At 47.0% G+C, this 25,636-nt stretch overlaps 1 protein-coding gene and 1 long non-coding RNA gene across 3 annotated transcripts in view; one reads left to right on the top strand and one right to left on the bottom strand.

Moving 5' to 3' along the window:
* pacrg (PARK2 co-regulated) overlaps positions 1–25,636 on the bottom strand; it is a 134,949-nt gene that overhangs the window by 49,458 nt on the left and 59,855 nt on the right. The window contains exons 3-4 of the mRNA XM_056426588.1: positions 14,504–14,675; positions 8,537–8,686 (exon numbers count right to left, since the gene is read on the bottom strand). Coding sequence (XP_056282563.1) covers positions 8,537–8,686; positions 14,504–14,675 — 322 coding nt within the window. The remainder of the gene's footprint in view (positions 1–8,536; positions 8,687–14,503; positions 14,676–25,636) is intronic.
* On the top strand, positions 12,930–17,845 carry LOC130201535 (uncharacterized). 2 transcript variants are annotated; one of them, XR_008833208.1, is made up of 2 exons: positions 12,930–13,367; positions 17,169–17,845. It is a non-coding gene; the product is annotated as an uncharacterized LOC130201535 (long non-coding RNA). The 2 variants fall into 2 exon arrangements; XR_008833209.1 differs by lacking the exon at positions 12,930–13,367 and adding an exon at positions 15,707–16,075.

Raw genomic sequence — 25,636 nt, 5'->3', positions numbered from 1 at the left:
TACCGTAGTAAATAAATTTAAACATTAGCAATGTTGCAGCACTGAAAAGCGGAAGTGCTTGAAGCCTTTTCTTCGGAGATAAAAATACAAGTGACTCTTTTCTAAACACATGGCAGCTTGCAGGCACAAACATTCTCAAGCTGCATTTGTTTGCTTGATTCTGGCGGTGTGTGTTCAGCCTCACATTTCTGAGGTTTGCCAAGTTTGGTCAAGCAGTGTTTGAACACCGCAGTGTGAGGCTGACAGCGGACTTGGCTCTCGTTCAGTTCTTTTGACATATGTGGCTGTATATCGGAGGCGTGTACGTTGTAGCTTAAAGGTTTCTTCTTTTAAGAAAAGGAAAGAGAGACATTGTGAATGGAAGAGCCTCTCTTTGACCTCTTTGGATGCTCCGATCTCTTACTGACCGTCTGGTAAAACATGCAGGCCTTTATTCTCCATGACCCCTGGTCCTCTAGAGTGGGCGGTCGAACCTGATAGGGTAACATCTGCTTCACTGGATCGGCTTCCATTAGCCGTGTACATTCAGGAGCATCCACACACGGGCTAAATGACCCTGAGGCTGCAGACAGGGTGCTCCTCCTCCGGTGATGTCCTGGGGACCAACAGCACGAGCAAAGAAAGCCAAGTGGTGATATTTCACGATGTAATTAAGTTTCAAAAGTGAAAGGAATAGCAACACATTCTCTGCAGAATATGCCCACACATGCAGTTTTTGCAATTCTGTTTGGTCAACGCCCGTAATTATTTTTTCTCTGTAGTTCTGCTTATGGAACACTAACCGTTGATCCGTGTTGCTGACCCAGATATTAGATGTATGATTAGCCTTTATGTCTCACATGCATAATCGAAATGTTAATGCATGTTCAACATGATAGGGATGAGTAGTTATACTGTACACGGGACGAATAAATTACCACCTATAAACACGGCAATTAAAGTCGTTTTTTTTAACACTCATCCATTGAAATGTGCCCAATGTTGTGACTCATTTAATGAAACTATGTTGTTCAAGTCAATTGAAAAGTGTGATTATTTTGTCCTTAGACTTAATGATAGGAGAAAGTGTAACCTAAATAATACCAATTCATTTCTTGAGACTATGCATCAGTCTTCTTCCGAATGGATATACTCGTTCACCATATAAAGTATTGTAAACTTATATTTTGTTATGGCACTACGAGCCATGGAGTCCGATGGAAACATTAGAGATGGGCCACGCTAGACGCTGCATGTGGGACGAGACATGGCCGGGACAACCGTATGCATATTTGTGTGAATAAGGGATAACTGTCGTGAGGGTGTGCATTAGAATGAGAGAATAGATTCAATTACATCCATTAGAGATCGGGAGGACTCTGACTGGCGCATGCCTGTGTGAAAATGGAGCGGATAAGATTTCCTCTGTCGGGGAAATGTGATGAGAAGGAGCAGTAATGGAGGGGGTGGGTTTCTAAAGACGCAGACAGACAGGAGACAGACCCCAACGATGACAGGAGTGGAGGCAATGTCAGGCGGAGGACTGGCTCACGTGGACATCTTCACGCTTTACAATTGTACGTTATTATGCGTGAGACTGCAGGTTGAAGTAGTCCAAGATCTAACTGCTATCCACACAATTCAGATTAGATCAAATAAAATAAAAACATTTGAGGTTAACAACGTCAGTTATTTTACTTTCTCGTGTTCCTCAGCGCCCAAAGCGTCCTGCCCACGTCTGACAGAGGGAAGTAGAACTCCACCCCGACAGTGGTCGTAAAATCCATTTAGTTTTTGTTGGTTGAGTGTGTCCTTGTCTGGGAGACTGGAACGCTATTTGTGATTCGTTTTGAGAAATTGTGCTTTTCTTTTTCATTTTCAAAGAGCGGGACTTGTCTGCCAGGGCGTGGTTGTTTCTGGGAGCTGACAGGAAACCCGGCGCTGGGTGTAAATGCTGATCCAGGGCGGGCCGGACAGACGTCTGCACACACACCGGCGTCCTGACGCCCACGAAGACACACACAAGGACACAGATTCATGCACCGGGATACACGTCAAACTACAGGAAGCGGCGTGTTCACCGGCTCTCAGGCGGCTGGCTGAGCCCCGACCGCGGACAACACACGGGAAATCAGCAGCATCGACACGATCCCCGCTCAGACTGGAACGATCACCTGTCTCGAGAAAACACGGCTAATGCTTGCTCTATTCATCTCACTCTATTGTCCAATTTCGACAGCTCAATAATTGTGTTCCACATGTCGGGCCCCCGGAGCCTGGACAATCCTGCAAATCGTTTGAAAGTGCCCCAAATTCATTAATTACACAGTGTGTTAATCTCATTGAGATGGGAGGAGAAGGACCCTCATAACTCGTCCAATTAGGTAATTGAGTGCTACTTGGATTAGAGGGAATGAAAGGATGAGCCCCGCTGAGATTGAGGATTTCTGGCTTCACGGTGAGAATATGTATGTGGTCATCGACAGATTACAAGGAAGTTTGTGTCAAAGCTGATCCCATCCCTCTCAAAGCTCAACATTTACTTACAGGCTTTCTCTCATTGCTGATGCCTCTAATCCACTTATTTCCAAGGTTTGAACCTTCGCGAAGCCCCGCCCACTGAAACATGTTCAAAGGAAAAGGATAGTGTGGTTTTCTACTCCAACAGATAGAAGCAAGAAGCCTGGAGATCACAGTGTGAAAGGGAACGACATCATCCCTTGGTGATCAAGACAATGGGATTAAGGACTACCACTGTTCCTGTGAAGCCGGTAGGTCTTTATTCCTTCTTCTTCGTTATTCCATCTTAACAAGATCATTAAAAAGCAAAAACAACATGAGAATACACTCCGTAAACCTTCAGTAACTCGTGCAGTGGTTCTCAAATGGGGGTACGTGAAGGCCCTCTATTTCAAATGAGCGTCCATAAAAAAAAAAAGCCTTTGAAAATAGTTATTTAATAAATATTCAATAAAATAGAATTGGAGGTTCATAAGCTGCATTGTATATATTATACATTTTATGCAAAATGCCGCGTATTACATATTTTTTTCAACCCAAAATGCCTAGCACTGGTCAGGGGGGATTCCAAGGGGGTACATAAATCAAAAAGGTTGAGCACCGTTGAACTAGTGAAGCATAGAAGTGCTAATGCTCGTTTATTATATGCTAACTAATGCAACGTAATTTAGTTTAAGAGTCTAAAATCATACATTAGCCTCAGGACCCAGCGAGGGGTCGATTAGTTCTAGCGGTACTTAAGTCAATTTGAATTGAGGTCTGTTTGTTGAATGATATTCATGCCAGATAAAGAGGCATGCAGAATGACAATGATGTGATGAAGAACTGATGCAAGCAGAAAGAAGGGGAGAAGCAACAACCCTTTTGACCGGAGGGGGAGGAGCTTGGGGAGAGGAGAGCCTCTGCACACTGCAGCTCTCTAAATGGTGATTTGTTTAAGTTGCAGACTCCCTTTGCACAGATGCCCAATTCTATTTAATTTTAAGCATAGTGCGTGCCGCGGGGCTCTGAGCCATTTGAAGAGTGGATCACACAATCCCCCAAAGTGCTTCCCATTGGAAAATGCACCATGTATAAATGAATGAACAAATCAACACACTTAAAGCTAAATTCTTTCTGAGGTGCTTCTCTCAAGCAATTAGTGAAAGTACTTTATCTAAACTGATGGAATAAAAGGCACAAATGCATTGGAGCTGGAAAAGGAAAGTGAAACTTGTCTACGCGGTGTGCGAAGGAAAAAGTTTGAAAGGGTCAATCATAGTCGAAGGGTATGAGGAGTATATCTGTTGAATGTGTGTGTGTGTGTGTGTGTTTGCTGAACAGTCTGCCTGCAGAGCAGTTCAGATTATGCATGAATCAGACTTCTTATCAGCTGACCTTTAAATTGGAGCCGCGGAGCGACTGCAGGCCCGAGGGCTAACGCTCCCACCTGATTGGCTGCTCCGCCTCAGACCTGCTGACAATAGAAATTAACAGATCCAAGTGGACATGTCCGCAGGCGGAATAAGTATGAAAGTGGAGGGAGATGGGGGGACTCCATTAACACAAAAATATATTTTCACAATTTTCCTCATTTTCTACTTTTCTCAAGCGACAGGAGAAAAAGTCATTATGTGCTGTGGAGCATGCTCACGGTGGGGCAGGTAGGAACAGGCGAGCTCGGTATCACCTGGATTTCATCTCACGCTCACTCATGCTATCCTTCTTTCTATCTCTCTCTTTTCTCTGGCAGTTTCTCCCACTCTCTCTGTATTGTAATGGCGGCGGCGCCTTGGCAGGCTGTGATTGCTTGATAGATAGATATCTAGAGGCGCACATGGAAGAGGAGACGGGGGCTGAGGATGAGGAGGTGTGTGTTCTGTCGTCCACAGGGACGAGGAGCTCAGTGTGTCTGTGGAGGATGATGGATTACATGGGGGCTACAGGTGTGTGTGTGTGTGTGTGAATGGTCCCCTCCATTGCAGTGAAAGTAATAGCAATAAATTAATCTTCACAACGACAGCTGGAAAAGGTCATTAAATAAAACTAATATTTGTGAATGAGAATCCCCGGGAATTAACTACAACATCATATACTGGCAGTAAACTGGAGCATCACGTTGTCCTCTGGACAAGAGCACAGGTGGCCGAGCACCGTGGCATACGCTTGGCCTTCTGTCAGATTACAAAATAGAGTTGGAGAAAAATGCTTTGGATTCTATATACCCGTGTGTTCATGACGGTCAGTTCATATGTGACAGTTACATGTTTATTATCTCCATCCACGACTGATGACATCATTCTTGCCTCCTCATTCCTGAGTGGGAGGGGGTCACAAGGTCAGCCAGCGTTTCCTGTTTAATTCCATCCCAACGATCAGTTTGGACTGTAACTGACCCAATGGATTCACAGAGACATCAAACATAAGCTGTGAGTGTGTGTTTGCCTGTGTGTGTGTGTGTGTGTGTGTGTGTCATGTGATACACAGACGAAGCGGGCCCACAGGGGAAGACAGAGTGGCCAGCCACAGCACTGCATCTGTCACCAACACAAAAACCACAGCAGTCGCCCAGTAACAGAAGACGTGGGGGAGACCTTATCGCAGCTGGACACATCCCCGCAGGAAGACACACGAGGCCAAACGAGCCAGATCACCGCAGCGCCGCCAATATGGATGAGTGCAGGGATGTGTGTTTCAGTGTGTGTGTGTGTGCGAGAGAGAGAGAGAGGGAGAGTTTGTCAGTGACGAATAGGAGTTTAAGGACCTACATCTTACAGATAAGCGAAGAAAATCATCAGGACAACAACGACGATGCTCCAAGGCAGGCTAAAATAAATACCAGAAGAGACCTCCAGGTAAACATAAACCTCCTTCAGACATGATATAGAATGATGTGCAGGCTGAAGATGACACATCCCTTATTACTCTTTGCTTATTTGTGCTTTAGTTGTGTTTATGAACTACTGAGGCTGAATGAATACATTGTTTTGGAATCAAATGATTTCTCGGTGAACTGTGTTTCAAGCTATTCTCAGAATGTACTGGTCACGGGGGGAAGCATATATATATATATATATAAATATATTAATATATATATTAATATATATATATATATATATATCCTTGTTTACTAATAGTCACATCTTGATCAAGACCAATATATATATATATATTTCTATTTATACATCTTCATTTGATATATCATCCAATTTTAATTATTCGTACAAATTGATAAGACTCGGTGTGCACAATTTCTGTGCTTTGTCTTCCCAACATAGATGCCGATACCCCAACTTATAGTTCAAATGTCCTCTTTTTACCAATTTAAATCTTTTTACCTGACTGTGTGAACCTCATTGAGATCGTGTTTTTGTCAAGAAATAGTGGAAAAACACCCGAATTTAATTAGATTCTTATTCACGATGGTAGACTATGAGCTTGTGTCATTTACTCTGCCACCTCACACAAGTTCACAAGCTCTTCCTCTTCTCAGATGGCGTACAGTAGATGAGCTCCGGAGAGGAAACACATCTCTCCTTCATAAGAGACATTGTTCCATTTCATTACGGATGAGATTCATCAGAACAAAAGAGCCGTGCTCATCGCATCGGAGGAATTCCTACACTCTCCTCGACATTGTCTCTCGCATCACGCATAAACACACACACACACACACACACACAGCCGACATACAAAAGACACAAAGCAAACAAAAGCAGAGGGAGCTGATTCTGGAGACAAAGGGCTGCATCAAGGACGGCGATACGATGCGATTGCTCATTATTGTGCACTTCAAAATGACGCATCGCTGTGTCAGTGGGAAGAATAGCAGCCGGCTGCCTGGTGTTGAACGGCAAAATAAATTCTCCTCGAAAACAATGGAGCGGTTCCTTCGACGGACGCCTCGCCGTGAGCGTGCTCTCCCGGTCAGAGGTCCGGTGCTCCGCCTGTGAGTGAGAGCACACCCGAGGGTCCATTTTGGAGATGGCTGTAAAGCTCCAGCTCTGACCCTGGAGAAATGGCTCCGATAAGGCCCGTGTATAGATCAATTTAACAGGTCGCAACCCTGTCTCGCAGTGAGAGCGACTCGGCGAGAGTGTGTGAACACGGCCTCGGGGATCCGTCCCGTGATGAGATACTGGTGAAATCTGAGCGTATCCCCCGCGCCGCAACAGTGGCTGTCAGCCGACTGATTCACAGCTCCCACAACTGAGGAGACGGGGACAAAGTCAAGGTGTGTTGCTGGGACAGCATGTGATCATATATATATATATGTGTGTGTGTATCTGAGCGTATATGTGGGTGTAGTGGACAGCTAGGAGAGCATGATGTGCCCGAAGCTGGCAGACCTACAGAACAGTGAACACAGAGACACAGATGTGGGCCCCACAGGGAAGTCAACAGCTGCACATGGGACTCAACAGATCTATTCATGCCAAGTGAAAACACACACACACACACACACACACACACACACACACACACACTTGGCACATGCTGGACAGTGGCCTGCTTGTGGCTGGGGAGATAAGAGAGATGCCATGCAAGCTCTGCAGGTCACAGTGTGGGAGCGCCGAGGGGAGACGTCACCACACACCAGCAGACAGGCCCGGGTGTGTTCTGGGGCGCCGGACACAATGGCGGCGTCTGTCCGCTACAGGCGGCACACAGCGGCGGGCTGGAGCTGGAGGTGTATGTATGCGACATGAGAGAATAGATGGACTTCAATGGAAGCCTTTGATATCGATGTGAACGAGTCACAGAAGAGAGACGGCGGCGAAGGAGAGTGAGAGAACAACAAGTTCTGAATCACAGACCGTGAGGTCCAACAACGAAAAGAGAACATTCTCTATATTTGAAGTATTTGTGTGTGAGCAGAGGTGGGGCACAACATGAATGACGGCTTATTTTTTACAGTAAAGCTCCAGATGGAAAAAGAAGAACTAAATAACAGAAATATTTGATCTATCGATGAACTCATTCATATGAACTTCCCTAAATATACATACTTGTATACTTTAATTTGGTTTAACCTTGTAAGTTTTCCGAGATGCCTCTGGAGCGCTGTCGTGGTTCAGCCCGTTGGGTCCTGGGCTCTGACCCCTCTCTCGGGCCCAGGCTGGTCTCTCTGGGAGAGGTCAGAGGTCGGCTCGGGTTTAATCGATGCTCGCCAGAGGGGGAGAGACGAGCGGCGCGTTAACTACCAGACAGAGATGAAACTATTCCTGGTGGGGTTCACCGGCCAACTGCTGAGGCCGTGACGAGGAAACACACGCTTCAAATTGATTTCGGGGATTGATTTGACAGCTAATTCACGGAGGAGATTTGCATATGGACGTGCACTCATAAGCCAGGCTTTTCTTTATCAGCCTTTGTCTTTCTCGGCGACATCTTTGGGCAGGTACTCAGAGATAATGTAAGCGAATTAGAGAGACAAGAGATTCCAATTGGATATCGATTAAGAGACTCAAACTGTGTGTTTTCTCCTGGTAAAGCCTGTGTTTGAAGGATTGATTCCCGGTGTCACTCCACATCCAACCGGCTCGGTGTGGAGTTGTGTTTGGGAGCGTTTGTGCCTCTGAGGCTCCCGTCATGTCGCGGCATGCTAAGTGCTTTGACGCAGCCACACAAAGAGCCCTGCCGATCTGATGCCAATCTCCCCGGGTCCTGGCGTCACCCAGGTGGAGGCTTTCAGAGGAAGCAAGGACAAAGTCTCCTCCTCGACAGCCTGACTGACAGCACAAAGGACAAAATGGAGCTTCTCTGTCAAGTGGATGTTAAATCGGTGGGAGGAAGAGGGGGGGGAAGGGATCCAGGGCGCTGAGGAAGATACGGACGCCTTCGTGTCTTAACACGAGCTCCACGACGCACACGAATACTTCCCACTGGCTGTCATGAGCTCGTGAATGTTTGCTTTCCTTCAGCGGTACGAGCGCGGAAAAATGATTTACAACACAAAGGGACGCGCTTCCACCTTGACTCCTCCGCAAAAGCGCCGAGTCTCGCTGCGCTGACACACAATCGGCGCCAGTTGACGCGCAACCGGTCGGGAACTTACTGTTCTTGTTCTTGAAGATGTTGAAAATGGGGAGGATTTGTCTGAAGTAGGGCACCAGAGTCTCTCCCACTCGGTCCCCGGACATCACCAGATGCTGCAGGACTTTCAGGGTGGTGCACATCACCTGGTGGTTCCTCGTGTTCAGGGCATCTGAAGAGCGGAGCGAAAGGGCAAAGGTCAGCCGGGAAAAAGGGAAGAGCTGTCAATCTGTTTTCAGATCGGATTCACGGGTTGTTTGCCCAGTAAATGTGGACAACCGCAATTATATGGTACATAAGACAATTTACACATGAATCGTAACTTCCACCCGGTACCTTCTCCCTGAAAGCTTTTCCTTTATAGCGTGGCTTTGATTTAGACCGGCGTGTCTGCAATCAGTGATTTCAAATGCACTGGGGAGGCAGGAGTAAGTGAGAGCCAATCACTGGGCTATTTGGCCTACAGCTGCACTTAACTCCATCTCCCACTGATGGAGAGAACAAAAGGTAGAGCTGGTGGGAGAGATGGAGGGCTAGAGAGATGAAAAGAAACAGATTCAGAGAGAGAAAAGGGGAAAAACAACAAAAGACAAAATGACAGAAAGAGAGGAAGAGAGGAAGAGATGTGACAGGCTGAGGGCAAAGGGTGAGGAAATAACTGTGATTAGCAACTGAGATGGACGTATTCTTCAAGTCCTTTATGCGCGTTCAATGTTTTCTTTTGTACGTGTGATTATAAATCCCTGAGCTGACTGTCACCATAAACAGGCCTCAGCGATTCATCTGTCAATTGATGCACACTTTTACAGAAAGAGGATGGAAATGGCATCACATCGCCTATTTTTGCCAGTAAGCGCTTACAACAATAACAATTGAACGACGTGAAGAAATATAATCAAACCAAAGAAAAGAGAACGTGAGCAGAGACTCTGGGAGCTGGTGGCTGACGGACGGGAGAAAAAGAATATGAGAGAGAGATGTAGAAAAAGAGAGAACGAATAAGCCGAGAGGCACGTGTTGTAGAAAGCCTGGAATCAATAAGGCCGACAGATAAATAAGGAATGATTTTTAATCTGACAAAAAAACACTAGAAAAAGACCGACGGAAGTATTTATATCAAATATTTTCTTTGGTTTTGAAGAAAATACATGAATATGCGGAGTATCTGCACAGATACACTTAGTATATAGTTATATAGTGAAACCTGAAGTATTGATATAGTCTATTGAAACTGGCTCCTTCTCTCTTGTCACATACACAACAAGTGGCTCATGGGGGGAGAGATACATCCTGCTCTTCATCACATCGCAATGGTACGATGCTGTGAATGTGAGAAAATGACCAGTTGTACCACGTCCATTGGTTTGTCCATCTGAGAGTGTCTTTATCTCTGTCAGTGTGTGTGTGTGTGTGTGTGTGTTTAGGCCTATACATTGGACCAGCAGCAGTGGAGATGATGCTGAATGAGCAAATGTATTGTGCTCCGTGCCATCTCTCCATCTCTCCATCTCTCCATCTGAGTGTCTCCCCAGATAGACGAGAGCAGATATATCAGCCATCACGGCGATAAGGTGGAATGTGGAATGACAGGAATTTCAAACCTACATCACAAACAATGAAATTCTAATTACCAGCCAGCGCAAACAATTTCCCCTGCTGTGACATTTGGACCGCGGCACCGTTCAATTATTCATCGCCACTCTTGCCTCGCCGCAACAACAAAAAAGGAGAACGGGAAAAAAAAATTAAAAGAGGCAGCCGAGGGGCCTGATATATTAATACTGGTATAAAACCTGTGTTGGGCCAAATCTGAATAAAGTAATAATCTATTCATGCAAGGACCTGTTTCATATTCAGTGTGAAATAAAACAGAGGTGACCTTGTCTTCTGTTTCCTGTGAAATGTCAGAGGTAGGGTAACACGTTGGAGAGTTTAGCAGAGAATTGTTCTCACTCATAGGATAAATATACCTTTCAGATCAGAAGGAGATGTTCCCGTGCAGAGGCGTAACCGGGGATCTTCTTATAATGAAAGTCTCATTTTGGTCCAAAGCTGAACAAATGTTATGCCAATCAACTGAGGCTCAATGGAGGCATGGCTCTGAATCCTCCATCCTATTTAAGGAAGCCAGAGAAAAGCAAACCACAGCGCTTCACTAACATGTGCCCTTTCTTCTTAAGTCACCGTGCTGCTGTTTAGCTGAGCGAGACGTTTTTACCGGTACTTTCCGAAATGTCCGGGTTCCAGAAAAACTTTTGGGGGGATTATTTGACCAATGGGTATCTCCAAAAAACACATTTTGAGCAAGGAAGATGACCAAACATTATAGTTTCTAAGTCTCTTTTCCTTTTTTTATGTATACGTTAGTCTTTCTACCATGGGGTGAGGGGAACAGGGTGTGCAGCGGGAAAGAGTTCAGTCTTTAAGTCACTGAGCACAGCGCCTGAGAGGATATTGTCAGCCTCAGCCTCCTTCATTGTGGATTCTTATTGGGTGACCTGCAGTAATCATCAAAATTCACCAGGGCCTGACGTGACTCAGCAGATAAGAGCTGCCGCGTGGAAGATGTATTAACGTCAGAGCAGAAAATATGTATCTTGCCATTTTCGACTGCAGACAGCTTTTTTGACTTTCTTCCTCTTTCCACCATCCCTTTCTCTCCTGATCCATAGAAAAGTAATTAATCTAAAACAGAGACACGGACTGGTGGCTTTGCCTTGTGGATGGAGAAACAGGCCTGATTTCTAATAGACCCAGAAGTTAATAAGGAGCAGGCTATTTAGAATTCCATTATCAGTGCAAAGTGGGTGTTTTCATGAGCAGCATAAGCATCACCTCTAGTCTGGCCTCACCCAGACAAATGACCAAAACTGCTGACAGGTTCGAATTTATAAACTAAGTGTCCCGGTCGCTCTGGGCATCAGGACAAGCTGTGTGTGAAGAGGACGGACAAATGGACATGAGGCCATCCCATTATCCAAACTATCCGTGAATATGTGCTCTGATAATGATCAAATCTGCCTGATGGACCATCGAGGTCTGGAGCGTGGAATATGACTACTACCAACTACGCCATGGCCCTGCTGAGACTCCGCCCACTGCTGAGACTCCGCCCACTCCTCCTCTCTACCTCCATCTGCCTGATGGATGGTGGAGGTCTGGATGGTGGAATATGCCGACTACCAACTATTCACACACTCTGTGGTATTCATTGTGTTGTTCCTGTGTTTTAATTAGTGTGTCATGATTCCTTCTGGTCACATGACATCTATGACATCTGTCCATCCTGGAGAGGGATCCTCCTCTGTTCTCTCCTCAAGGGGTCTGACCTTCTTCCCCCTGAAGGGTTGTTTGGGAGTTGTTCCTGATCCCATGTGAGGTCAAAGGTCAAAGGTCAGGGATGTCTATGTGTACAGATTGTAAAGCACTCTGAGGGGAATTTGTAATTTGTGAAAATGGGCAAAACAAGTAAACTGAATTGAATTTAATTGAAAATCTAAATTAACTTGATACATTTCACACAAGCACGTCATTTAGACTGGAGCATTAGATTATCACAGGTAATAAATAAGTAAGGAACTCAAAACCAGATATGTGACGCTGTGAGATGAGTAACGACTTTACAGGAGGGGCTCCGAGCGGCGCGGCGCGTGATGACTTTGTGCCAGGGTCGGTCTGTCACCGCGTCCCCGCGACGCCGCTCTGCCTCCACAGACGTCCAACACACACACACGAACAAAGAAGACACACACACACTCACACACTAATATACACATACACACCAGCAGCCAACTGCCCATGACATGAACACTATCCCAGGCTCACTGGGCGCCACTTAAAGGCTCCCACTTTGAAACTGACACTCCACTTGGCATCGGCGCCGAACAAAAGACAGTGCACGTGTGTGTGTGTGTGTGTGTGTGTGAGTGTGTGTCGGTGCGAGTGTGCTGAAATATTCCAACAAAAGATCCACTCTGCATTCCTCTTCCTTCTCCGTACCTTGAGCCCCCTCGTGTTCGCCCCACAGGGAACCTTTACCGCCCGCCTACATTCTGATTTCAGTAAGGAGCAGTCACAGACTTCTCGAACCGGAGACGTGACCTTTACGCCCGTCTCCATCTGCCAAACTTGCGAGAGTGTGAGAGTGTGAGAGTGTGAGCGTGGAAATGTTTCCGTGTGGAAAGGTAAGGAGGCCCAACCCGATAACAGTTAAATGTAGGTCGTCACCACGTTGCACACACACGGCGGATTATCAGGCGTGCTTCCAGAGCCCACCTCTTCCAGGAAGGCAAAAACAAGGACGCTTCACCCTGAGGGCTGATGTAATAATAGGAACCGTACGACTGCGGAACCAAATTAGGACTTGTCAGAGGACCGGTTGTCTGGTGATGTTAGAATCTGTTGGAGCGCAAGAGTGACACACAGGTGAAGTATCACTGGTAACGTATGTTCTGCTATTTTGATTGAACTCGATTCAATCTGCATTATTGTCCGAAAGAGGTTTGAGGGTGTCGTCTGTAATTATTACAAAATCATGGACATTGAATTAAGATATAGATGCATGCTAACATTTATTTTTAAAAATCATTTCATATTTATAATGTATTCTCACATATTTTCTAGCAAGGTCAATTTGTAAAAAAAGGCAAAGGACTCTCTTTGTGCTAATGTCACGTGAATCAGGTTTCAGACCAACTGCACTCGGCCGTTAATTAAAAACTGCGTGACTTATTATGTTCTGATGTATTTGAGGCTCCAGCTGGCGACACCGTAAACAACGGAGAATGTCCTCTAGACTTTGGGTTCGTCTGAGATCGGCAAAGAATAAACGTAATGATGCTGTCATCAAAGCAGTAAGTGAGAGGATTACCGGGCTGTCAGCTGCTCATAACATAATATTAATAATGTTTAGTGCGAGAAAGGTTTGTAAAAACGGATCTAAATGAATAAGACAATGACATCACCACACAATGACAACCACGCAATGACATCACCACGCAATGACATCACCACACAATGACATCACTACACAATGACATCACCACGCAATGACATCACCACGCAATGACATCACCACGCAATGACATCACCACGCAATGACATCACCACGCAATGACATCACCACACAATGACATCACCACGCAATGACATCACCACACAATGACATCACCACGCAATGACATCACCACGCAATGACATCACCACGCAATGACATCACCACGCAATGACATCACCACGCAATGACATCACCACGCAATGACATCACTACGTAATGACATCACCACGCAATGACATCACCACGTAATGACATTACCACGTAATGACATCACCACGCAATGACATCACCATGCAATGACATCACCACACAATGACATCACCACACAATGACATCACCACGCAATGACATCACTACGCAATGACATCACCACGCAATGACATCACCACGCAATGACATCACCACGCAATGACATCACCACGCAATGACATCACCACGCAATGACATCACCACACAATGACATCACCACGTAATGACATCACCACACAATGACATCACTACGTAATGACATCACCACGTAATGACATCACCACGCAATGACATCACCACGTAATGACATCACCACGCAATGACATCACCACGCAATGACATCACCACGCAATGACATCACCACGCAATGACATCACCACGCAATGACATCACCACGCAATGACATCACCACGTAATGACATCACCACACAATGACATCACCACACAATGACATCACCACGCAATGACATCACCACGCAATGACATCACCACGCAATGACATCACCACGCAATGACATCACCACACAATGACATCACCACGCAATGACATCACCACACAATGACATCACCACGCAATGACATCACCACGCAATGACATCACCACACAATGACATCACCACACACGCGCGGTCGCTCGGGAACGGGAGGTGCGCTGTGGTTCTGTAAACTGAGACTCCGACTCACTCTTGATGGGGATGATGAGCTGGGGAATGACGGGCTGGATCTTGGGCCCTCCGTGGTCCAGCAGGTCGTGGACTCCCTGGCGGGCGAAGAACTCGTAGGGATGAGCGGTCTCACACAGGCCGTCGAAGAACAGAGGCAGGTAGTGGTGGTAGTCCAGCTTCTCCACCTCCACCTGAGGACACGGAGCGTCATTCACACGTCAGGGATTACTAGTTGCGTCTTTAATCCAGAGAGACAGACGAAGACAAAGGGAGGTTCTGTTCTGTGCTCAAGGTCATTTGTTGGAATATATATTAGATTATTGTTTGCAGACAGTCCCACGGCAGAGATACGGCAGATGGAAATCCTCATGTTTTCCAGGAAATCAGTTACTGCCATTAAACTTTGTTTTATTCTTTGTCCTTTCTCTTAGTTTGCCCTTGGTTTAGCACAATATCTCGGGCTTAAGCTCCTCTTGCAGCCATTTATAAACACATATTTACGCACGCTCACCCACAGACACCCACGCACACAATGTTGGGGGGGGGGGGGACAGCTGTTCAGGAGATCATGACACAGCGGCATGTGGCATCTTGTGGGCTGACATGTTAACACCTGTTTACACCATTTACAGGACAGACAAAAGGGCGCGCACACACACACACACACACACACACACACACACACACACACACACAGGTGGTAGATTAAGACATTCGTCCAGATCCGGGCCACGGGCCAGCTTTGATGTTGTTTAGCTGAGTGTGTGTGGGTACTGTGTGACACATTAAAGTGTGTGTGAAGCCATCAGAGGAAAGCCACTCAGGCACACTGCATGGCAAAGAACAGCTGACCCAAAGCCGGCTGCCCTTGAGCCTCGCCTCTGTTCTCAAAACCACATGAAAGGTTGCATGCAGCCGCGGCTTTTTGCGATGTTGGTTCGCCCTAGACGGCCACGGAGTGTGGATTTCTAACAGAGGCGTGAGCCGTAGCTCCGCCTCCCAATGGCACTCGTGTTGAGAGAGGGGGGAGCGGTTGAATGGGTGATTCTGTTGTTTTATGTAATGGAAGGTAATCCCTTTGGTGTGGAGGCAAACAGCCCCCGGCCGCCAGCGGTCCTCGAGGACAGCTGAAGCCATAAGGAGACACTCTGTTGTCCACACACACACACACACACACACACACACACACACACACACACACACACACACACACACACACCTCCTGCTGGGTCACGCTGGTCTGAGCTGAAATGTCACCCAGGCAGTGGCGCTCAGTGCTTTCAAGTCCCCAGCCCTCGCCCGGCCGCCGGTCAGAGCCGAGACTTCAAAGAAGGGGCAGAGACTCTGTGCCGCCAATCCTCCACTGACAAACATCCCCTCCCCTCCCACCCGCCCGCGGGTAAACACAGAGACGGAACAGGGAGGGGAAACAATATGGAGAGAGGGCGACAGAGACCAAGAGCGCACGCCGTCAGCGCAGAGGGGCTTGATTGCTTTGAGGCCATATTTGTCCAGGAGACCTTGACCTTTGCCCCCGCGCTCGGTCAAGATCGTGATTGTGAGTCAGGCGGACTGGAGACGAGAAGCAAACGTGAGCCCAGTGAGAAGGGGAGCAGAGGGAGGGGAGGGCTGGAGAGGGGGAGGAGAGGAGGGGAGGGCTGGAGAGGGGGAGCAGAGGGAGGGGAGGGCTGGAGAGGGGGAGGAGAGGGAGGGGAGGGCTGGAGAGAGGGAGGAGAGGGAGGGGAGGGCTGGAGAGTGGGAGGAGAGGGAGGGGAGGGCTGGAGAGAGGGAGCAGAGGAGAGGCGACGCTAACGCACAGCATCGCTCGCCGTTGTATATATATACCGTATGTATATATGTATATAGATACCGTATGTATATATGTATATAGATACCGTATGTATATGTTGTATATATATATATATACCATATGTATACGTTGTATATATATATATATACCGTATGTATACATTGTATATACTGTATATATACCGTATGTATATATGTATACGCTGCTTTGACATTTATTTCATCTACATCGGAGATAATACTGGTCTATGTTATTATACTTTGGGATAGAGAAATTCTGGCCATTTATTACAATAATTAATAGGAGGATTACAAAGAATACAAATGTAAAAAATAAATATAATAACACCTAATTTAACTTGATGGTAAATTGTTATCCGGTTTGGGGTGTGTTTTTCTCTTTTTCATTACATTACGCTGATGTACCGGAGTTTAAATAGCCGTTTAATGGTTTGTGTGCAAAAGAGAAACTTCTAGAAACTACACCTACGCAAACTTGTAATAGCAAATCGTGTTATCTCTGTGAGAGTTAGCTCAGGTGTCACATTCAGGCCCAGACACCACCTCCCCTCCCCTGTTGTGGGAGTAATTACCTGCGCGCATTAATGTGCTGTTGTTGTGAAGATGCCTCTGAAGTCTGATACTCTTAATCCAAATCACATAAACAGGCACTTAGGGACTGGCTGAAGATTCCAGTTTGCACTGAAGGAGTTGAGACAATCAGCAAACACCCTCACACACTCACACACACACACACACACACACACACGCACACGCACACACACACATTCCAGTGGAATCGTAATCAGCGAATGCACTCAGCGGTAACTCTTGCATCCGTTATCGATTGTCCGCCCGGGTTTGTTTGTCTTCAGGTGCCTTTGGGAAATCCCCCTGAAGTCCGGGGAGTCGATGAGAGCGGGGCGAAGAGAGACTCGGCCGAGGAGCAGCAATTAGCCTCGGGACGCAGAGCTGCACGTCTGCCGACGCACAACCGCCGACGCACAACCGCCGACGGGAGCGGATGGACTGGGGACGAGTCTGAGGGAGAGCCTCTGCTCATTAGACAACAGCACAGCGGCTTCAGAGGCCCCTGGCGGGCACAGGAGCCCGGGAGGAACCGGCACAGCAGGCTGCCAATATAAATACACACTAGATGGACGTGGTTTGCGCGTGGCGGGGTGTTTGTGTACACATGCGTGGGTGGATGGATGTGTGTGTGTGTGTGTGTGTATGAACATGCGAGTCCATCCGTACCCTGTGTGCACTCAGACGTGATGAGCCACTCGTCTGCCATTGTGGGTCATTAGTGTTAGTGAAGCGAAAGGTAAAAACACATCTACAGCGGGATAATCGGGAAGAGGAGCACGTGGAGTTTGCGTATGTGTGTGTGTTATTCCCTTTTTTTCCCCTGAGGGGTTATTTGGGAGTTTTTCCTGATCCGATGCGAGGTTTTGGGGCAGGGATGTCTATGTGTACAGATTGTAAAGCACTCCGAGACAAATTTGTAATTTGTGAAATTGGGCTATACAAATAAACTGAATTGAATTTATGTGTGTGTGCTTTGGTCTGATTGTGAGGTAATTGCTGTGGACAATATCAAATGTGATTTGCCACAACCAGTTACTCCTCTGTTATGATGTAGAAACACATGTGACAGTGGCTGGCGGTCGGTTATCATCGGTTTAGAGGTGTTTAGCTTGGGCCATAATGGGTGCACGTCTCCCTCGTCCTCCACCCACAGGTCGAACAGCGTGGGTGAGGGTGGAGGTCAACGGTCCTTCAAAGCTCTATAAATCATTCTACAACTTTGCGTCTGAGGCCACAGACGCCTTCTGATCAAATCTCTCCCACATATTCCATTTCAGTCGGGAGGATGTCACATTACTGAAGCTAAGCAAATTAGCTTCGGGATTTTGCCATCCAGTCTTGGGCGCATGTCTCATAGGTCATGCAAGAATGACTTGACCGGGATTCAGCTTTTTTTTGCTCCCACAAGTGCAGGTTTCTGTATTTAGATGAGCTGCGGTCAATGATTTCAAGATTCAAGATTTCAAGATTCAAGATGTTTTATTTGTCACATACACACACAGGGTGTGCAGTGAAATGAAAGTGGCAATGCTCAGCAGGAATGTGCAAGGGCAACAAGTACACACTATTTACAAATAAAAAACAACAAACAACACAATATTTACAGTAAGTGTGTGTGTGTGTGTGTGTGTGTGTGTGTGTGTGTGTGTGTGCCTAAGAGGGGCAGTTGTGTGGGTCTATGTGGGGGTCCTGGTGAGGTCGGAGTTCACAATCCTGATGGCCTGAGGAAAGAAACTCCGTCTCAGTCTCTCTGTTCTTGCAGCGTGACTACGGAGGCGCCTGCCTGACCGCAGCAGCTGAAACAGTCTGTTGTTGGGGTGGTGAGGATCCTTCATGATCCTGCGGCTCTGGTTCTGCACCTCCTGGTGTACAAGTCCTGCAGGGTGGGAGTGTAGTTCCAATAGTGCGCAGCCAACGCACTACTCTCTGCAGAGCCTTCCTGTCCTGAGCGGAGCAGTTGCAAACCAGGCTGTGATGCTTCCTGTCAGGACGCTCTCTACAGCTCCAGAGTAGAAGGACTGAAGGATCCTCTGGGAAACTTTAAATTTCCTCAGCTGCCTGAGGTGGTAGAGGCGCTGCCTTGCCTTTCTCACCAGAGTGTCTGTGTTTGTTGACCATGTCAGATCCTCGGTGATGTGGACTCCCAGGTATTTATACCGCTCACCCTCTCCACAGTAGTCCCGTAATCCCCAGTGGTGATCGTCCTCTGTTGTTGTACCTTCCTAAAGTCCACAATCAGCTCCTTAGTTTTGGTGACATTCATGATGAGGCTGTTGTCCTGGCACCAGAGTGACAGATCAGCAACTTCCTCCAGGTAGGCCTTCGTCGTTGTCGGAGATCAGGCCCACCACCACTGTGTCATCCGCAAACTTGATGATGGTATTGAGTTGAACCTGGCCACACAGTCATGTGTGTACAGGGAGTACAGTAGGGGCTGAGGACGCAACCCTGGGGGATCCTGTGTTCAGGGTGAGGGATTTGAGGTGTGTCTGCCCACCCTGACCACCTGTGGCCTGGCGGTCAGGAAGTCCAGGATCCAAGCACACAGGGGGTGTTCAGTCCCAGCTCAATCAGCTTGCCGCCAGTCTGGAGGGACTATGGTGTTGAAAGCTGAACTATAATCAATGAACAGCAGTCTCACATAGCCCCCTCTGGCTGTCCAGATGAGAGAGTGTGCAGTACCTGGGAGACAGCATCATCCGTGGATCTGTTTGGGCGATAAGCAAACTGCAGCGGGTCCATGGAGGAAGGGAGGAAGGCGCAGATGTAGTCCTTTATCAGCCTCTCAAGCATTTCATGACCACCGAGGTGAGGGCCACCGGTCGGTAGTCATTCATACATGCTGGAGAAGCATTCTTGGGCACAGGGACAATAGTGGATCTCTTGAAGCAGGCGGGACCTCGGACTCAGCCAGGAGAGGTTGAATATTGTGGTGAACACTGGAGCTAGCTGGTTAGCACAGGTCTTCAGTACCGCCCAGATATGCCATCTGGACCTGCAGCTTTCCTGGTGTTCACCCTCAACAGAGCCCTCCTCACACTGTGCTCGGTCACAGAGAGTGTGTGTTCATCCCCAGCGGTAGAACTCACCCGCTAACGGTGTTGTTGTTCGAGCTAGCGCTGTTGTTGCTAGCCTCAAACCGTGCATAAAATGAGTTCAGGTCGTCCGCTAGGGATGCGCCGGCACTCACCATTGCGGGGTTTGCTCTGGTAGTTTGTGATAGTCCGTAGCCCCTGCCATAGGCGCCTGGTGTCGCGCTGCTCCATCTGTGATTCCACTCTGTCTCGGTACCTTCTTTTGGCGTCCTTCACCGCCCTCCTCAGTCCATAGACCGCTGCCTTGTACTCGTCCATGTTGCCGGATACAAGACCGGAGTTATAGGCAGCAGCACGGGCGTTCACAGCTTCACGGATGGATCTATCAACCCACGGCTTTTGATTAGGAAAGACCCTAACTTTTACCGTGGGGACGATGGTGTCCGTTAAGCGTTGCTATGAGGCTCATTGCTACTTCAAAACTCGCTGACGTCACTGGAACTGGATTGGATCATGTCCCAGTCAACGATACTCAGAGCGTCCTGTAGCTCAGCCTCTGATTGGTCAGACCACCGCATTACGTTCCTCGTCACTACCGCTTCCCGCGCGATCCTTTGTTTATACTCCGGAAGCAGAAAAATGGCGGCATGGTCTGATTTCCCTAACGGAGGGAGAGAGACAGCCTTGTAGCCTCTCTTGAATGGCGTATAGCAGTGGTCCAACGTTCTTTCCCCTCTGGTAGCACACGTAATGTGCTGGTGAAAGTTCGGCATGACTTTTTTTAGGTTTGCCTTGTTAAAGTCCCAGCCACCACCACAGCCGCGTCGGGATACTTGTTCTGATGCCGACATAACACATCATGTAGGTCCGATAGTGCTACGTCGGTGTCCGCTTGTGGTGGTATGTAGACGGCTGTGGTGATGACCGAGCTGAACTCCCGGGGAAGGTAGAATGGACGGCATGAGATCGTCAGATGTTCCAGGTTCGGCGAGCAGGAACGAGAAAGAGTCTTAATGTTCTTGGGGTCAGCCTTGTGAGAACAGGCTTCCTATTGATGCCACTCACACAGTCATTTTGTCACGAGGCACCAGCACACCTCCGTCGGTCCTGCTGAAAGTGTATCACGAAAGACCAAAAATGAGTCACGCGTCGCGAAGACTTCCTCAGGAAGGACCGATGCGTGTGTGTTGCCTTCAGGCTTTCTATTTTTCATGTAGTTCTTGTATTAATTCCAGAAGATTATTAATATCAATATGATTGGTTTGTGGTTTGATTTGGTTCGGGCGACTGTGGGTCAGTGGGTAGCAGGTCCGTCTTTCAATCAGGGGGTTGTAGGTTAAATCCCCGCCCTAGTCGATGTGTCCTTGAGCAAGACACTTAACCCTGAATTGCTCCCTGTATCTGCGTCTACGGTGTATAAATGTAACATGATTGTAAGTCGATTTGGATGAAAGCTAAATGACATGTAATGTCATGTTTGTTTCCGGTTAAACTACTTCCGGTTTGGCCACTTCCGGTTCCGGTTATTCCAGATAAAAAATGTCCGGTTTTGGCACTTTGGGTAGAATGTATGCTTCATTGAGAAGCATGTGATCTCCACTTCATAGTGCCATTCGGCACATTGTTGCTCTGAGAAAACATGTCCGTTTGTAACACGCGGTGAGCATATTCTAGAAGTTCTCTCCTAAAATAAGAATGATGAAGATTTGACACCACACTGTGTTTTCCCAGTTTTTGTTGTAGAATGAATGTCCGTGCATATCATCGTTCCTGTTTCTAACGCGCCACATGATGTTTTCAAATGATTATTTAGGGAGGAACCATAAGAAATTATAAACTGCAATTTATGTTTTAATTTTCCGGCTGCAGGGACCAAGCCTGTTAAATTAAAGTAAAGGAAGCACACCATGAACCAATTCAAGAAGTATAGCCGCTCAAATCACCGTGAACAAGACACCGACTTTATGGATAGCAATGCCCCGCTTATTAATCTCACATGAATAGTGTGCCTCTCCGTAAAATGCATCTTTAGGATGCACCAACGGTCCAGGAGGCCCGCCTCCAGCTCCATTCTGTGCAGCTGCAGACATCACAGGTCGGACTCTGTATCAACCTGGCCGGAGAATTCACCAAGTGGAGGAATAATGGTGTCAGCAGACTAGAAAGTTATTCAGTTCCAGATTTGAGCCTCTTTGTGAAAAGGATTTCTCTCTCAAATGGAAAGTTTGAGCAAAGTGTTATTGTCTGGATGTGTCCGTGGAACCGTCTAAAGCTCCTGTGGAGTTGGCCTTATCCTCTACAGTGAAATCTCACTCCAGGTTGCTGCTGACTGATGAGGCGTTTAAGCTCAATAAATACCGGGTTTCTTTCAAGATGATAATATATCTTATTTTATAAAATTGTGACTTACAAATCCTGGTTAAATGCTGCTTTTCTTTTGCTGCATGGGAAACAAATACATTTAAAACCTCAAAGGGATTACCCGGGCAAAATCCAATCCAATTACAAACAAATTATACTTTTTCTAACTGAATTACACTCTTAAAATCCCCCTAAGTCCCTTTCTACACTCGGTGCGGGCTCTTCTAGACGATGCTAACACTAGTTGACGTCTCCTCATTAACTAAATTAACACAATAGCAGCAAAATAAGCCCTGGACTTTGTTGTGTTATCCTGGACAAACAAGCCAAGATGAATATGTTGCTTTTCATTCTCCTCTAAAGTAAGCTCAAGCAACAACAAAAAAACAGAAGCCTCTGAGGCTGTTTCCATATTTAATTTATTACTTTGCAGAAATGCTACACCTCCTGCACACAGATTCAGATTTCCGTATCAGGGACGGTTTAACAGTACGACCTCTCTGTCATGAGCACACAGCGCATACACGTACTGTTTCCATCCCAATACAACTCAGTTTCCAGCTGTGCCACAGGTGCAAAGCACACCGCTGACCACAATATAAAAAATCAGTGACAATAATGTGTGCACTCACTGTGGATAGGATAACGGGGGAAAAAGGAGCGAAAGAAGAGAATATTTTGACTCTCTTGGAGGTCACAATAAGAGGAGCAAGACTGGAATAGGCAAGCGATAAGTGAGGGGAAGAGGAGTGAGTCACTATCGCTATCTCCCCTGACAGCTGTTCCCATCCAACACGCATGCAAGTGCTCAATTCCAAGCAACAGTGGTAGAGTGCAATGTGTCAATTGAAATGATGCCTAACACAAGCTGGATGAGACACTTTTGGGGCTTCAAAGGCAGTTCAGCATCAGGACACAGAGAGTTATGAATTGTATGTGAACCTACCACACACACACACACACACACACACACACGCAACACTGAGATGAAAAGAATTGCACTCAGTCGGGCCAGCGGTCCCGAATGGTATGTTTAGGATTAAAAGCAGGAGGGTGTTATTAGAGTAACAAACAGGAGAGTAATTGAAACACTGACCCAGTCGACGACGTTCCTGTTGAGTTTGTGCTTCTATTATTAAAGCTGTTAAATTCAACATGGTGGATTTGTTTTTATAAAACAATATTAGCGAAGCTATCTGCCATTTGTCGATGCTATTTGACGTCCTCTTTGATCTTTACAATCGATGATGATGATGTCATCATGTGGTCCGCAGCTGACATGCATTCAGGGAGGACTTCCCAGGGAACTCCGATATGTGGGATGTGTGTTTAATGTGTGCAGAAAGTTATAAAACATGAACAGATATCTTGCTGGAGCCCATAAACTATTCCAGTCCAGAGGTCGATAGATGAATCAAAATGAATGAATGAAGAGGTGCCACATGCATATTTAAAGAGGTTGCTTCTCCGAAGACGAGGCGCGAAAGAGGAGGGAGGAGTAAATCATGCCCACATGTATGTTGACTCAGAAAGGATCATATAAAATGAGTTTAGACCTACAGGAAAATTCATATTTGTAAAGCAGGACATAATGCCTGAGAGTCTCACTGCATTATATTCAATTATATTTGCAATTGCCACATGGCGCCTGAGGTTTTCTTTCACATGAATAAAGACATTTCCATTACAAATTGATGCAGAAAATGCAAAAAATTAAGTGTTTGATGTTAAGAAAGTATCAAGGGGAGGAACCCCCGCTCCCTGCATCACATGTGTCAACACCAAGACAGAAAACCAAACTCTGACTACTGGAGCACAACGACCAGCGGGAAGAAGAATACAATGTTAAAAGGAGCTGAGGAACCTGCTCCAGTTTGAAGGGTGAACCAGCTAAATAAAGCTCAGATTAGGACTCCGCTGTGTGTGTGTGTGTGTGTGTGTGTGTGTGTGTGTGTGTGTGTGTGTGTGTGTGTGTGTGTGTGTGTGTGTGTGTGTGTGTGTGTGTGTGTGTGTGTGTGTGTGTGTGTGTGTGTGTGTGTGTGTGTGTGTGTGTGTGTGTGTGTGTGTGTGTGCGCGTGGGACCCTCTGCCACTGTGATGGAAATAGGCCAGAACAGGAGGAGGGAAACGGGAGGAGATGATGAACGTACAAGAGAGGGAGAGGAACAAGTGACGAGGCGGTCGGTTGTCATAGTGTGAGCTTTCTTTATGTCCTTTTTAAAGACACATAATCAACTCTGAAAACAGAGAGGCAAGGTCACATTCAAATGAATTGGCGGGGAAATTATTTGTTCACGTTTCTTTATCTGCTAAACGATACGTCAGCCTTATTTTCTGGAATTTGTTTCTTCAATCGCTCACGCAGAATGTCTCGCAGCCCGGCGAAGCCGCCTTTTATCCCGAGCAGACTGAGCATTTGTCTCGTTCCACATTGTTTTGGCTTCATGCGCAAAATCAGGCGAAATCAATGAGTCCTCATGTCTGCGCGTGCGTCGGCCCGTGTCCGTGTGCCGTTAGCACGCACGGCGTCCTCTGCCGGGGTGAGGCGTATACACGCTTCTCCAGCTCGCCGGCCGTCGGTGTGATTGCGCCCGTGTCTCGTCTGCTCGGGAGCCGCGGCCTCTCAGCTTCCAGTGATTACGGCTCGGCGGCCGAGCTCGACGAGACACAGGCGGAGTGTAATCAAGTCAGAGAGGGGGAGGTGTAATCAGCATTTCTCCCCTCCAATCAGCCCCAAAATCACTGTCTCTAATCTGCAGCCAGCCAGTGATGGGTCTGATTGATAGGATGGATTTGCTATCTGGCTGTGGGGGTCCGCAGGGAGCCGAACAACAAGCGAGCGCGAGAGACACAGTCGGCTTATCAGCCACCGCGACATTTGTTACCGCTCCCCTCGCGGAACGAGCCGGGCCCTTTTCCTCACGGGCTGCGATGGCTCTCCTCTCATTTATCATACGGAAGAATTAAACGTGGACACTTCAAAGTACTTCCACACACAAGGGTCCCCGGGGGCATGTGCTCTCTCCCTGTTTAAAATGGAAAGGGCCAATCCATCACTGCTTGTTTGTGACAGAAACTACAGAGAGGATTTGTGTTTGAGCTCGTGTCTATATGTGCATTAATTACTCAAACTTTGTGCGTTTGCGAGAGTGTGATTTGTACTTGTCAGCTTCACAGTGAACATAAGGGGACGTAATAATGCTTCTTCAGCATGCAAATGCCACGGCTGTAACATCCACTGGCTGCATATCTTTGATAACAACGTGCTCCTCTGCCTCACCGTACGGAAACATCCTCAGAAATGTTGAAACAAATGTGCTCATTTTCAATGAGCGTGTGATGAATGAGCTCGCCTGA

This window comes from Pseudoliparis swirei, chromosome 11 (genome assembly GCF_029220125.1).
Source record: "Pseudoliparis swirei isolate HS2019 ecotype Mariana Trench chromosome 11, NWPU_hadal_v1, whole genome shotgun sequence".
NCBI lineage: Eukaryota > Metazoa > Chordata > Actinopteri > Perciformes > Liparidae > Pseudoliparis > Pseudoliparis swirei.
The sequence above is the reverse complement of the archived record's forward strand: the minus strand, read 5'-3'. Positions and strand labels throughout refer to the sequence as shown.